Source organism: Ochotona princeps, chromosome 22, assembly GCF_030435755.1.
Source record: "Ochotona princeps isolate mOchPri1 chromosome 22, mOchPri1.hap1, whole genome shotgun sequence".
Lineage (NCBI taxonomy): Eukaryota > Metazoa > Chordata > Mammalia > Lagomorpha > Ochotonidae > Ochotona > Ochotona princeps.
This window is the reverse complement of record NC_080853.1, coordinates 18,229,089-18,242,305: the sequence shown is the minus strand read 5'-3', so window position 1 is coordinate 18,242,305 and position 13,217 is coordinate 18,229,089. Positions and strand designations below refer to the sequence as shown.

At 53.4% G+C, this 13,217-nt stretch overlaps 1 protein-coding gene across 1 annotated transcript in view; it reads left to right on the top strand.

Moving 5' to 3' along the window:
* The window catches only part of CHMP4B (charged multivesicular body protein 4B), a 38,144-nt gene extending 36,372 nt beyond the window's left edge, over window positions 1-1,772 (top strand). The window contains exon 5 of the mRNA XM_004585734.3: window positions 905-1,772. Coding sequence (XP_004585791.1) covers window positions 905-969 — 65 coding nt within the window. The 3' untranslated portion in view covers window positions 970-1,772. The remainder of the gene's footprint in view (window positions 1-904) is intronic.
* The last annotated feature ends 11,445 nt before the right edge of the window (window positions 1,773-13,217 follow it).

Here is a 13,217-nt window from a genome sequence, read left to right as displayed (position 1 = left end):
ATATGGGATCCTGGTGTTACAGGTGGCAGTTTAACCCACTGTACCACAACGTTTACCCCAGTAACAGGGTTTCTTAATCTTTGTCCTTGGACGTGACCAGATAATTCTTTAGCGGACTGGCTGTTCCTCATATTGCAGTGTTTACCAGCACCCTGGCATCCCCCCATTAGATGCCAGAAGCAACCAGTCTCCCCTGAGTTATGACAGCCAAAATTGTCTCCAGATATTTGTATGTGTCCCTGGCAGGGGTCACAGGCAGTTGAGGGCCTCTATTCGAGCCTGGGCTTTTTCCCTCTGAGTTACCAAACAAGGGGGAGCTCTGGGTGCCACAGTACCTCCCAAGGTGTGAATGTTCCAGTCCAAGACACACCATGCCTGGTGTTGCCCATGTGGTACCTGGACCCTGCATGGGAAGGACGCAGCTCTGGCTTTTTAGAGACCTCTGCATGCCTTTCACTTCCTTTTCCTGCTCCTTCTATCCTCCCTCCCACAACCTGTCACCCAGGATAGAAGGACCCTAGAAACAGCAGTGTGACGTGTCCCGGAGAGCGTGGTCACCTCCCCTGCCCGTGGGTAAAGAGGCATTGCCCCTTGTGGAGGCAGCATCCAGTGCTCAGACCGGGCACCTGCCCACCATGCGGAGAGGTGGCAGGTTGCTGAGTGGAGCTGGGGCTGGCAAGGTTTAGCTCTCCTCTGGTTCCCCACTTGGGGTGCACTAAACCAAGGCCTTGAGAACACCCTGTTTGGCCCTGCTCTGCTGGATGGAGGGAAAGCACTGGGGTCCTGTGTCTGGGCTTTCAGACCCCGAGAGGCAGACATGGCATGGCCCAGCCCAGGTGTCCAGCCAAGACGTGTTGCAAGCACCACATGCAGCTCTCTAAATGGTTTTTCTGTCATGATACAGCCAAGAAGAAGGAAGAGGAGGACGACGACATGAAGGAATTGGAAAACTGGGCCGGATCCATGTAACTGGGCCAGCGCAGCTGGGCCCAGACAGACTGATGGCCTGCACAGCGGGCAGGCGTGTGCGTGTGGGGGCAGGCACGGCGTGGTGCAGGCAAGCTCCACCATTCTTGAATCTTACTCCAAAGCAGTAGGGCTGCATCGCTGCTCACTCTCACATCGCATGGCCTGCACCCCATGGGACGGGCAAGGGAGGGGGGCGGGCGGGTGGGAGGTGCCTGCTGTTTATAATGTTCAATTTCTGTAAAATAAACTGTATTTGCAAATCCAACATTGAGCTTCTGGACTACGCTAACTCCACTGCTGACTCCTGCACAGAAAGGGTCGTGGGTTTGCAGTTGAAATGAGCTGTAAATGTAGCCTCTGTCCTCCGAAGTCAGGTGAGACATCGCACCTCTCTTTGTAGGTACTGGCAGAAGAGTCGTTTTTTAAAAGCCGCAGGCTTGTCTTTGTCCTTCACTGTGCTGACACATCTGACTCAAGAGCTGTATCTCGTCTGTCCCCTGTGTACTGGGAACTGCGTACTGTCCCTACCCCTGTGTTTACCGCTCTGGCCCACTCCTTGCTCCCTCACCCCTGGTCTTTCAAAGTTTGTGACACTTGGTTTGAAATGGATGGTGTCGTCTGTCTCGAGAGCAAGTGAGATTGTTTGCATTCAATTCCAGCTCTGCAGTTTTCTAACCTAGCTCTATGTTCCGCGTTGCTGTTTGTGATAACTGATAGATAACTCATTGGAAACATGTGCATACATTTATATTCAGATGAAATTATGGTTTGCACTGTCTATTAAATATCTTAATTAATTTTCATACTTGGCCATTGTGTTCAGTCAATCATTTGCTTGGGCACTGCCCTCCACCCCCAGGCCGGCTTGGGGTCCAATGGAGTCTGGAAACATGGAAATCCAGAGCAGGATGTGCACCTGTGGTCGGAATCCTCACAGCTTCCAGGGCCCCTCGCCCTGCTGGGCACAGTTCAGGGTGAATGGTTCTCAGGCAGCTCCAGGCAGGTCCTTCCCTCCTCTACCAGTTCCCTGGACAGTGCCAGCAGGAGTTGTGTCTGTTAGAAATCAGGAGGCCCATGGGGAGGAAGTACAGGGGTTGACAGAAGGTGGGACACTTGGAAGACTCCCCTGGGGACTCGGGCTCAAGCCCTTTCACTCTGTTTTGCTGTAGTTCGTGCTCGCTGGGGAGTCCCATGAACACCGTGGATGCTCTCCTTCAGAGCCGTCCTCTACCAGCCCATCCTGAGTTCTGCATGCAGAGGCTCATGTGCCTTGCCCATCGCCAGATCTTAAGAGTATGAGGGACCTGAGTTTGCCAGTAGACATTACCATGCTTCCTGGGTGCCCCCGGGGCAGGTGGCCTACCTGGGTTCCCTTTACCAGGCTGTGCATGCCCTGTAGTAACCCTCCTCTTCCCTTGGCTGCCACACCAAGAACTGGGACCTAATGACACTGAGAGCTGGGGTCTGCATTGGTGGAAAGTGTGGGGAGCGGGGTGCTGAAACCACTTTGGGATTGATAGGGGCCGTTGCAAGATGGCGGCTGGCCCAGGGCAAGGAGGCGGAGCCGATCTCGCCAACAGGTAAACAGGAAGTCACAGGGATAGGCCCTTGCTGTGATTACTGGCCTATCACGTAGCGCCAAGTGGACCCATGGGGAGAAGTGATTGGTAGAGAACTATATAAAAGTAGCCAGTAAAAGCGCAGAGGAGGAAGGACGGACAGATGGACGACCACGAGAAAGACTCGGGGGCGATGAGGAGAAAGACTGGGGAAAGAACGACGGACGAAACGGTAAGAACGGCACAGCAGAGCGGGGAAGAAGGGTTTAGATCTTCAGGTGGAAAGGTTAAGGCATACAGGGAGGAAAAGCGGCAAAGAGGGATACAGACAGAAGCAGTGAAAGCAGTACAGACAGATGGGGACAAGAAGAGAGAAATGGAGCAGAAAGTATGGGAAGAAATACGGGAGGAAGGGTGCCGGAGAGAAGAAGCGGGGAGGAAAGCTTAGACCAATGGGGACAGGAGCAGCTGAGAGGCGGTTTTAAACGCAGCCGCTTTTGGCAGTGAAGGGGTCTGGTTGCGGTTCCGGCTTTTCCCGGACCTTCAAGAGTATGCCTCGTCATTTTAGTGTCGCCGCTGCTGGGCGGCAGCGACAGAAAAGTGGGAGTTAGGAGCAGGTATTTCAACCCAGAACATGGGATGCAAGCTGCTAGGGTAAATGCCCACCCCTGCCTGCTTCTAGATAGGCACCTTGTGCCAGACAGGGCTTTGTTGAAGACGAAGTGAGGTCATGATACCCAGGAGGAAGCAGGGAAGGCGGTCGTTCAAAACTTAAGAAGTGTTGACTGAGCACAGATACTGCTCAGGGCACTGTCTCCAAGGTAGTGGTTACGTTCCAGTCCCAAGGGAGAAACCCTGGATTGGGGGGCGGGGTGCAGGCTCCTCTGTACCCTGGAGTAGTACACAGGCACGTGCAGCTGTGGGGAACTCCGGCCAGGAGGAGAGGGATTTGAGCTTGAACTTGAAGCCGACCTTCTACATGCAGTGGCAAGGGGACTTTTTTTTTTATGTGTATCTACATGAGAGGCAGAGAACTAATGAGAAAGAATCTTGCATCTGCTGGTTCATTCCCCAAATGCCCACCAAAGCCAGGAGCTTCCACAGGGGTTTCAGCACTCCCTCCCTTGGAACATTATCTACTGCCTCAGATGCATCAACGGGAAGCTGAATGGGAAGCAAAGCACTGGCAATGGGTCCCAGGCACTCTGGGATGGGATGTGAGTCGTAAGTAGCTGTCTCACCTTCTGTACCACAATGCGTGTCCCCTAAATTTTTCGGTTATTTTCATATATTTGAAAGACACAGTTGGGCATGGCTGAAGCTGGAAGCCAGGAACTCTGCTTTGGTCTTGTGCGTAGAAGGGATCCAAGAATTTGGGCCATCACCTGCTGCCTTCCAGAGCAGGCAACTGAAATTGGAAATGAGGGTAGTGGGGGGAGCACTTGAACCCAGGTCCTCTGAGGAGGCGCCTTAACCCCTGGGCCAAATGGCCACCCTGTGGATGGAAAATCCAGACCAAAGGAACCTTGTTGAGGGTGGGGTACAAAGGCAGGGGGACTAGGGACTGCCTAAGAGCAGTGACAGGGAGAGATCAGGTAGGGCTAGACATTAAGAGGCAAGGAGGGAAGAAGGGACAGGAGAAAGGGAGACAAAAATGGCACTTTTCAGGACGAATGGAAGCCAGCTGCCCCCTGGAGAAGCAACGTGCCCTGGGGTAAACCTGCTGCTTCCAGGCAAGGCTGGGCAGAGAGGGAAGTTGTGAGGAGTGGCAGGCAGGTTCCAGACCCTGCCCCTGCGCTGCCCTAGTGGACGGAGCTAGTGCCTCTGTTACCCATCAGGAAGTACAGATCCTAACAGCAATGTCTTACTCTCCTAGGGCTGCAAACTACCTCCAGTGGGGTGAGAAACATGACACTTCCCTTCCCCATTCCAGAAGTCTGTAGCCCCAAGTGCAGGTGTCAGCTCAGCAGAAGCCCCTTGTTGGAGGGTCCATGGATTGCACTTTAAGACAATCTTTTTTTTTTTTTTTTTAAGATTTATTTATTTTTATTACAAAGTCAGATATACAGAGAGGAGGAGAGACAGAGGAAGATCTTACGTCCAATGATTCACTCCCCAAGTGACCGCAACGGCCGGTGCTGCACCAATCCGAAGCCGGGAACCAGGAACCTCTTCCCGGTCTCCCATGCGGGTGCAGGTCCCAAAGGTTTGGGCCATCCTTGACTGCTTTCCCAGGCCACAAGCAGGGAGCTGGATGGGAAGTGGAGCTGCCGGGATTAGAACCGGCGCCCACATGGGATCCCGGGGCCTTCAAGGCGAGGACCTTAACCATTACGCTATTGTGCCGGGCCGGGAGGAAGATTCCGTTGATTCACTCCCCAAGAGGCCAATCCGGAGTCAGGAACCATATGGGTGCTGGTTCTAATCCCGGCTGCCCCACTTTCCATCCAGCTCCCTGCTTGTGGCCTGGGAAAGCAGTCGAGGACGGCCCAGAGCCTTGGGACTCTGCACCACGTGGTAGACCTGGAACAATCAGAGTGTTAGCCTGTTGAGCCATAGCACCAACCTCTTATTTTAATTTTTAACTTATTTAAAAGGGCTGCCTTGGGCTCGGCAGCGTGGCCTAGTGGCTAAGGTCCTCGCCTTGATCCCATATGGCCACTGGTTCTAATCCCGGCAGCTCCACTTCCTCTCTATCTCTCCTCCTCTCAGTATATCTGACTTTGTAATAAAAATAAAATAAATCTTTAAAGAAAAAAAAAAGGGGGGCTGCCTTACTCTCCAAATGCCTGTAACAGCTAGGCCTGGTGAGGGCGTAAACCAGTGACTGGAGGTCACCTGAAGACCCCTTCTGCCATATGGTGCATGAGTGGCTGATGCTGATTGATGAGCAGGGCTGTGGGCAGGAACATTCCTCCCAAGAGACTATTTTGGGGCCCAAACACACACACACACACACACACAAAGTGTTGGGTACACATGTGTTAATGCATTTTGTTTCCCATCTAGTCCATGAGATGAGCTCTCCTGTCATTCCAGTTCTATGGATGAGAAAACTGAGCCTCTGTGATTATGGTTACAGAAGTAAAGGATTAACGTGAGTCAGAGCAAGGGTTGGGGTGGGACGCGAGGGCCTGTTAAATACAGGAACAAGGGAGAAGCTGCCCCGCAGTGCGCCACACAGCCTGCAGGTGGTGCCATCTCCCAGGCTGTGTGGTCTGTGCGAGGCCGGGAGAGCTGGGAGAGCTGGGCTCTGTAGGAAGGTGGGCGGCAGGTGCAGGAGTCCGGGTGTCTGTTCTTGTCAGAGGAGGGCTGGCCAGTGAGGACAGGAGAGTGCGCCCAGCCCACCCACAGGTGTAGAAACGGAGAGCCATGGCCCTGGCAACTGTCCCTTACCGAGGCCCCGGGTTAAGAGGGGCCCGGTGCGTGTGGAGGGGCAATCACGCAGCTGTCCTGCTCTTCCTCCCCCTTCTCCTCCTCCGAGACCAGGTGGTCCTGGTCAGAGAAGGTCCCAGACCGGGACTTCAGGCGTTGCCCTGGCGCTGGATCCCAGGGACACAGAACCTCAAACCACTGCCCCTCAGTTCTGTAGTTCCAAGGCTCAGGCTTATTTCCATCATTAACCCAGGTTTCTGTCCTGTGAAGCCCCTGTACTCCGTGTTAGACTTCGCCTCCTTGGGGGCACAGACTCACCCCAAGCTCTCCCTGCACCCTGCACCTTGCGAGGGCCCCAGCTGAAGCCAGGAGTGGGAGCTTCATCTGAGTCTCCCTCAGATGGGAGCCCAAGTACTTGAACCTTCTTTCGGTGCCTTTGCAGGGAGCTACATCAGAAGCAGAACAGCTGGGATTCGGACCCACGGCCCGATACGGAATGTCAGTATCACAAGTGGTGCTTTAATCCTCTGTGCCACAGTGCTGGTCCTCAACTTTTACAACATTTTACTTATTTATTAGATGACGCGGGTGGACAATGGGAGAGGAAGAGAGACTTTATTTCTACTGGTTTCCTCAAATGCCTACAATAGCTGGAGTTAAGCCGGACCAAAGCTAGGAGTCCAGAACTCCATCTTGGTCTCCCACATGGGTGGCCAATATCTAGATACTTGAGCCGTCACTGCTGCCTCTCGGGGTCATCTCCCAGGCTGCATGTTAGCAGGGAACTGTGTGGGCAGCAGAGCCAAAAGGTTCAACTGGCAGTCCAGTATGAGATGCAAGAGTCAGTCTCAGGTGGCAGCTCAACCATTGCACCACCACGCCAGCCATCGTACCATCTTGCCAGCCATCGTACCATCATGCCAGTCATCGTACCACCACGCCAGCCATCATACCACCACGCCAGCCATCGTACCATCTTGCCAGCCATCGTACCACCACGCCAGCCATCGTACCATCATGCCAGCCATCATACCACCACGCCAGCCATTTTACCACCATGTTGGCCACCGCAAATGTGAGTCCAGGGCCAGCTGCAAACAGTCAAGACATTCCCCCTGCCATGAACCAGGGCTGGATTGCTTTGCTGGGGCTGTCCCAACAGATACCACAGGATTAGGGGAGCGGTGGGCACAGTGGTTGAGCCACAAGTTAAGGCTGTCTACATTGCCTCTCCGACAGATCCGGGTTACAGTCCCAGCTTTGGCTGCTCACTCCAGCTGTCTCCTGACGCACACTCTCGGAGGGAACAGGAGATGGTGCTTGGATCCCTGCCACCCACATGGGAGATCTGGGTGGAGCACCTAGTTCTTGTCTTGTGGCTAGCCCAGGCTTAGCTGTGAACCAATAGACAGTAGCTCTCCTTTTGTCTCTGCCTCTCAATAGCAGTTTTTTTTTTTTTTATTCTGTTTTTATTACAAAGTCAGATATACTGAGAGGAGGAGAGACAGAGAGAAAGTGGAGCTGCCGGGATTAGAACCAGCGGCCATATGGGATCAAGGCGAGGACCTTAGCCACTAGGCTACGCTGCCGAGCCCCAAAAGCAGGTTTAAAAGAAAAAATAGAAATTAATTTTCTCATGGTTTAGGAGGCCAAAAGTCCCAGAAGAAGGTATCCACAGGGCCACAGCTGCAGACTCAGGCTGTTGGCTGTGGGAAAAAGACTCTTCCAGAAGCTTCCACAGTCCTTATTCTTCCTGGACTTGCAGTTTACCCTAGTCTGCTGTACGGGAGAGGCTAGTGAGTGCCAGGGGAGTCTCCTAAGAGCCCCAGGCAGTGCCACCTGCAGGGAGCTCAGGCCCAGGGAGGAGTGGACCGCAGGGAAGCCTGCCCTGGCAGAGCCAAGACCCTGTCTCTTTGGGCCACACCCTTGGGAACAGATCAAGCCAGAACCCTGGCCCCTGTGACAGTGGCAGTGGCCCTGGGTCTCAGCGTCCTACCCTGGCAATGTTTTCCCCATCAACGGGCCAATGAAGAAGGCGCATGTTTCCAAACAGGAGTGTTTACTGGCACCAACTGTTGTTCCTATGAGCGAGAAGAGTGGGGGTGCAGAGCCATCTGGAGGGGAGCTGGGAGTCATATGTGTGTAGTTACAAGTTTCTGGCTCAGAACTGGCAAGGATCGGGAGGGGTGAGCTGACATGCCAGGAAGGCGCAGACTTGGTGGCACCGAGCACGTGTGTGTCCCTGTGTATGTGTGTGTGTTGGTGTGACTCCTCACACATGCACCACCCTTGCCTGTGCTCTCTGCACGTGCCCTCAGCCTCTGCAGTGTATTGCTAGAGTTACATGTGCACATGTGGGCATGTGTGTGCATGCATGAATGGCCTTGTGCACCCTGGCCTGTCACAAACTCTGTGTTTTGTTCAGTTCAGCTTCCTGATGGCCTTGGATGTCTCCTTGAAGTCTATCCCTCGCCTGTGTCCCTTGTCACCTCCCCTTCTCCGATCTCTCTTCCCCTGTGTGTCCCTCATGTCTCTAGACCGGAGGTCACCTCCAGGTTCCTGTGAGAGAGAAGGCCTGGCCGGGGCTAGACTTTTTTTTTTTTTAAGATTTAAGGAGTTATTTATTTTTATTGGAAAGGCAGATATACAGAGAGGAGGAGAGATAGAGAGGAAGATCTTCTGTCCGATGGTTCACTCCCCCAAGTAGCCACAACGGCTAAAGCTGAGCCAACCCGAAGCCAGGAGCCAGGAGCTTCTTCTAGGTCTCCCATGCAGGTGCAGGGTACCAAGGGTTTGGGCCATCCTCGATTGAATTCCCAGGCCACAAGCAGGGAACTGGAAGGGAAGTGGAACACCCGGGATATGAACCAGTGCCTGTATAGGATCCTGGAGCATGCAAGGCGAGGACTTCAACCACTAGGCTACCACACCAGGCCCAGCAGGCATTTTTTTTTTTTAATGTGTTTTTAGGGCTTAGCACAATGGCTCAGTGGCTAAATTCTTGCCTTGCAAATGCCAGGACCCATATGGGTGCCAGTTCCTGGCCCAGCCACTCTCTACTTCCCATCCAGCCCCCTGCCTGTGGCTTAGGAAAGTAGCAGAGGATTACCCAAAGCCTTGGGTCCCTGCACCCATGTGGGAGACTTGCAAGAAGTCTTGGCTTCGGACTGGCTCAATTCCAGCTGTTGTAGTTACTTGGAGAGTGAACTAGCAGACACAAGATATTTCTCTCTGTCTCTCCTTTTCTCTGTAAATCTCTTTCCAATAAAAATAAATCTTAAGAAGATTTTTAAAAAATACTTATTTTTATTAGAGAAGCAGATTTACAGAGAGAATGGGAGACAGGAAGATCTTCCATTTGCTCTTTTACTCCCCAAATGACTTCAATGGCTGGAGCTGATCTGATTCAAAGCCAGGAGTTTCTTTGGGGTCTCCCACACAAGTAGAGGGTCCCAAGGCTTTGGGCCATCCTCTACTGTTTTCTCAGGTGCAACCAGGGAGCTGGATGGGAAGTGGAGCAGCTGGGACATAAACTGGCACCCGTATGGGATGCTGGCACTTGCAGATGGAAGATTAGCCAACCAAGCCACCACACTGGCCCCCCCGAAGCAGGAGTTTTAATGACTTCATGGACACACATGGGTCGTGGGGAGCTCTGCTTTGCACAGCCAGCGTCTTACAGTATGATGGCCTAGACAGTGATGATCACATTGCCATTTAGAGGAGATGGTTTGTCTGCGGCTCAGGGTGGTGGTGGTTGGGGGAGCGGGGCTGGGTGGGGAGCGAGCAACCACGTGATTGGAAGTCGAAGTGTTTAAAGTGACTATCACAAGTCCCAGGAGCCACAATTCAATCAGTCTCTCCAAACGTGAAATTCAACAGAGAGTGTTAAAAAGGCGGCAGAAGATGAAAATGAAAAAAGAAAAAAACATTCGGGCTGGAATTGAATTTTGGAGTCATTCGATGGAATTTTTAAGATGAGCAGTAACATCTCTTCCCCCACCCCTCGCCCCATCTTCTCCAGCTCAGCTGAAAGAATCTACATTTTTTCATTTTTCCTCTTCTCTCTCTTCTTCTCCTTCCTCCCTCTGTCCTTTCACAGATGTGCCCTGAGCGACTGCTGCGTGCCTGGCACCTGTTGGACTCTGCGGGCTTCCTGGCACTCCCCTTCCATCAGGTTGCTGCTTTCCTCTCTATCTCTGGGGCCTTCCAGTTCCAGCAGCCCAAGCTCATTTTCCCTTTTTAAACACTATTATTTACTTGAAAGGTAGAGTTGGATCTTGCATTTGGGTTCATTCCCCAAATGGCCACAATGGCCAGGCTTGGGCCAGGCTGAAGCCGGGAGTTTCATCTGGGTCTCCCACAAGGATGCAAGGACACAAACTCTTGGGCCAACCTCCATTACTGTTCCCAGGTACATTAGCAGGATGCTGGATTGGAAGTGGAGTAACCAGGACTTGAACTGGCACCCATATGGGATGCTGGCATTGCAGGTAGCAGCCACAGCACTGCCCTGCCATTCACCTCCCCCACCCCCCAAGCTTCTCTTCCTGCCTCCCCTGAAGGTCACCCCCTGAGGAGCAGTGAGGAGTGGGACCCTCTTCACTCAGCCACAACCAACAAATGTGTTTGGGACTAACCCCACAGCGACTACTTCCACAAAGTGGGATGGAAGGTGGGGCATTGGGTGGGGATGGTGACGATTTCAGAGCAGTTTAAACAGATGGGGAGAAGGGCACGGCACAGTTCACCACCATGCCAAGCTCTGCCGTTTCTTTACAAGGTTTCTGAATCCAAACTTTAAAACTTTACATAGATTTCCTTTTAAACGGAGAGGAACATTTTCAGGAACACTGGCAGGAATTTCTCCGTGGGGAACCGGCCTGAAGTGAAGCCATACTTCCCTTGGGGTTCCTGTCTTATCCTTGCTATAGTGTGGCGAAGCTGCATGGCCTCGCCCCTGCACCTTGTGTCCAGTGTCCCATCTGCCACTCAAGGGGGCTCAACATGGACTCCAGCTGCTCCATGCCTCCCACCCTCAATTCCTCCTGCAGTTCTCCCATCCCAGTCATCCAGTTGCAGGAGCCAAGGGCCTCAGCACACCCTGGCCTTCCTCTTAATCCCAGTCATTGCCCCCTCCACACACCCACTGCCCCCACCCTTGCCAGGGTCCTCGCCCATCTCCTAGTGTTTGGCTGGTCACCTCCCCCTATTCCCCACCTACAGCTGGCTGCCTCCACCGCCTCCCTCTTTGCCCTTCCTCCACACCTGCTGGTCTCCCCAGCCTCAGGGCTCATGTGTCCTGTTCTCTGTTCCCCAAGCCGTTGTTCATGCCGTGCTTCTCCCTTGCCTGCCATTCCTACCTCACTTCATCCCCAACATCCATACCGACCTCATCTCTAGACCCTTTGTGTGCCACTGTCCAGCTTTGCCAGTTAGCACCTGCTATGTACTGGGGACATGGCTCTGAGTCAGAGGGAGGCCCTGACTTGGGGGAGAGGGGGATGGGGAACTACCTGAAAAAAAAAGAGTCAGACATGGAAGATTCCTGTTATGATGACAATGAGTTGAAAGGTCCTTGCTGGATAACATTCCAAACTTTGATACTGCTGGAGAGACCAAGGATGGCTTCCTGGGGAGGTGAGGTTTGAGCCAGGCCTCGAAGGAGGAGATATCGAAGGGACACACAGCCAGCAGAGAACACAGCATCAGCAAAGACCCCTCCAGTGGGGGTGGCCCTTTTCCAGGACTCTCCTCCCAGCGGCTCCTCTGCCATGCACTGAGGCTGGGTGCGAGTTCAGTGCTGCGGAGGGCGCTCCAGCAGGGAGCTTTGCAAGGAGATTTATTTATCTGGTTGTAAAATGAAAGGCAGACCTGGTTTTGGCAGAAAGAGATGACAAGGGATCATAAAGACCCCTCAACCCCAGGGACTCTGAGCCATCACTCCCCTTCAAGTGGTCCTCCCACAAAAGCCCGCTGCTCACTCTCCCTATGCCGGGTGCTGGGGACAGACACCAAGTGAGACAGACACTGGGCAGGCAGTGATGGCCCAGGAATGCTGTGCTGGTGTAGAGGATTCCAATGTGTGTGTCTGCCTTGGGGGCTCAGGATCTTACCCCCTCCCACCATGGGTTGGTGTTGTGCCACTGTGAGTTAAGCTACCACCTGCAATGCTGGCATCTCATGTGGACACCAGTTCAGTCCTAGTTGGTCCATTTCTGATCCACCCGCCTTGCCAGTGCACCTGGGAAAGCAATGGGAGATGGCTCAAGTCCTTGGGCCCCTGCACCCACACAAGAGACCCAGGCTTTGGCCTTGCCCAGCCCTGGCCTCTAACCATTTAGGGAAGAAACCAGTGGATGGGATTCTTGCTCTCTCTGTCTGCCCCTCTCTGTAATTCTGCCTTTCAAATAAATCAAATCTTTTTTAAGAATGCTGCCCCCCCCCGGGCTGCACCCAAGTCCCCTACAAGTCACTCCTAGTCCCCGCACACCCTGCTTGACCCCAAAGCTGGTGGTTCCCACCCAGGCAGGTGGCCTAGGTGTTTCTGCTTTGAGCAAGTCATGTGGCTAAGCCATCCTGGGAAGTGGCATGCCCTTCATCCCGCCCCTCCACTGCGGCCACTGTGGTAAAGTCCCCATTAATTCCCTGGGATAAAATGTAGTGGTTGTTAATTTTTGACTCCTGGGAAGTAGCCAACAGAATGCCTTTTTATGTCAAACTATTTTCAGCCACTAAGTAAGTAATAAAAAGTTTTCTCTCTTTGAGTTTAGTTTTAATTGAGTGAGAGATTCAGGTGCTCTCCTGTCAGAACTGTGGTCGGCAGCTGGGACCTCAGGGCAGCAAAAGGACAAGAGCCCTAACACCTCCAGTACCAAACCCACAACCAGACCTGGCCTCATTGAACCAATGGCAGACTAAGGTCCAGGTCGTACAGACCCCCAAATCTCCACTCCTTTCCAGAAAGGCTGTTTGTCATGGGCAGCAGTATCAGGGCCCAGGAAGGACCCGACTCTCCAGTGGCTCAGGCCTGGATGGCTATGAGGCCAGCACTTTCCTGGGTGGGTTTCCGGCTGGCAGCCCTTGGGTGCTGCTGGGCTCGGGCTGCAGGAATGCCTTTCATGACTCCAGGCCAACGGTGTGGCTGATGCCAGAGCTGGCACTGATGAGTCCGTTAGGAACCAGTGGGGCTGCCAGGCCTCTCACAGCATCCCTCCACGGTGCTCAGCCAGGAAGGCAGCGTGTTTCCCCTCGTTGAGGTGGGAATGAATGGGAACTGGCTCTGCTCACAGCAGGCCAGGCAGGCAACTCCTT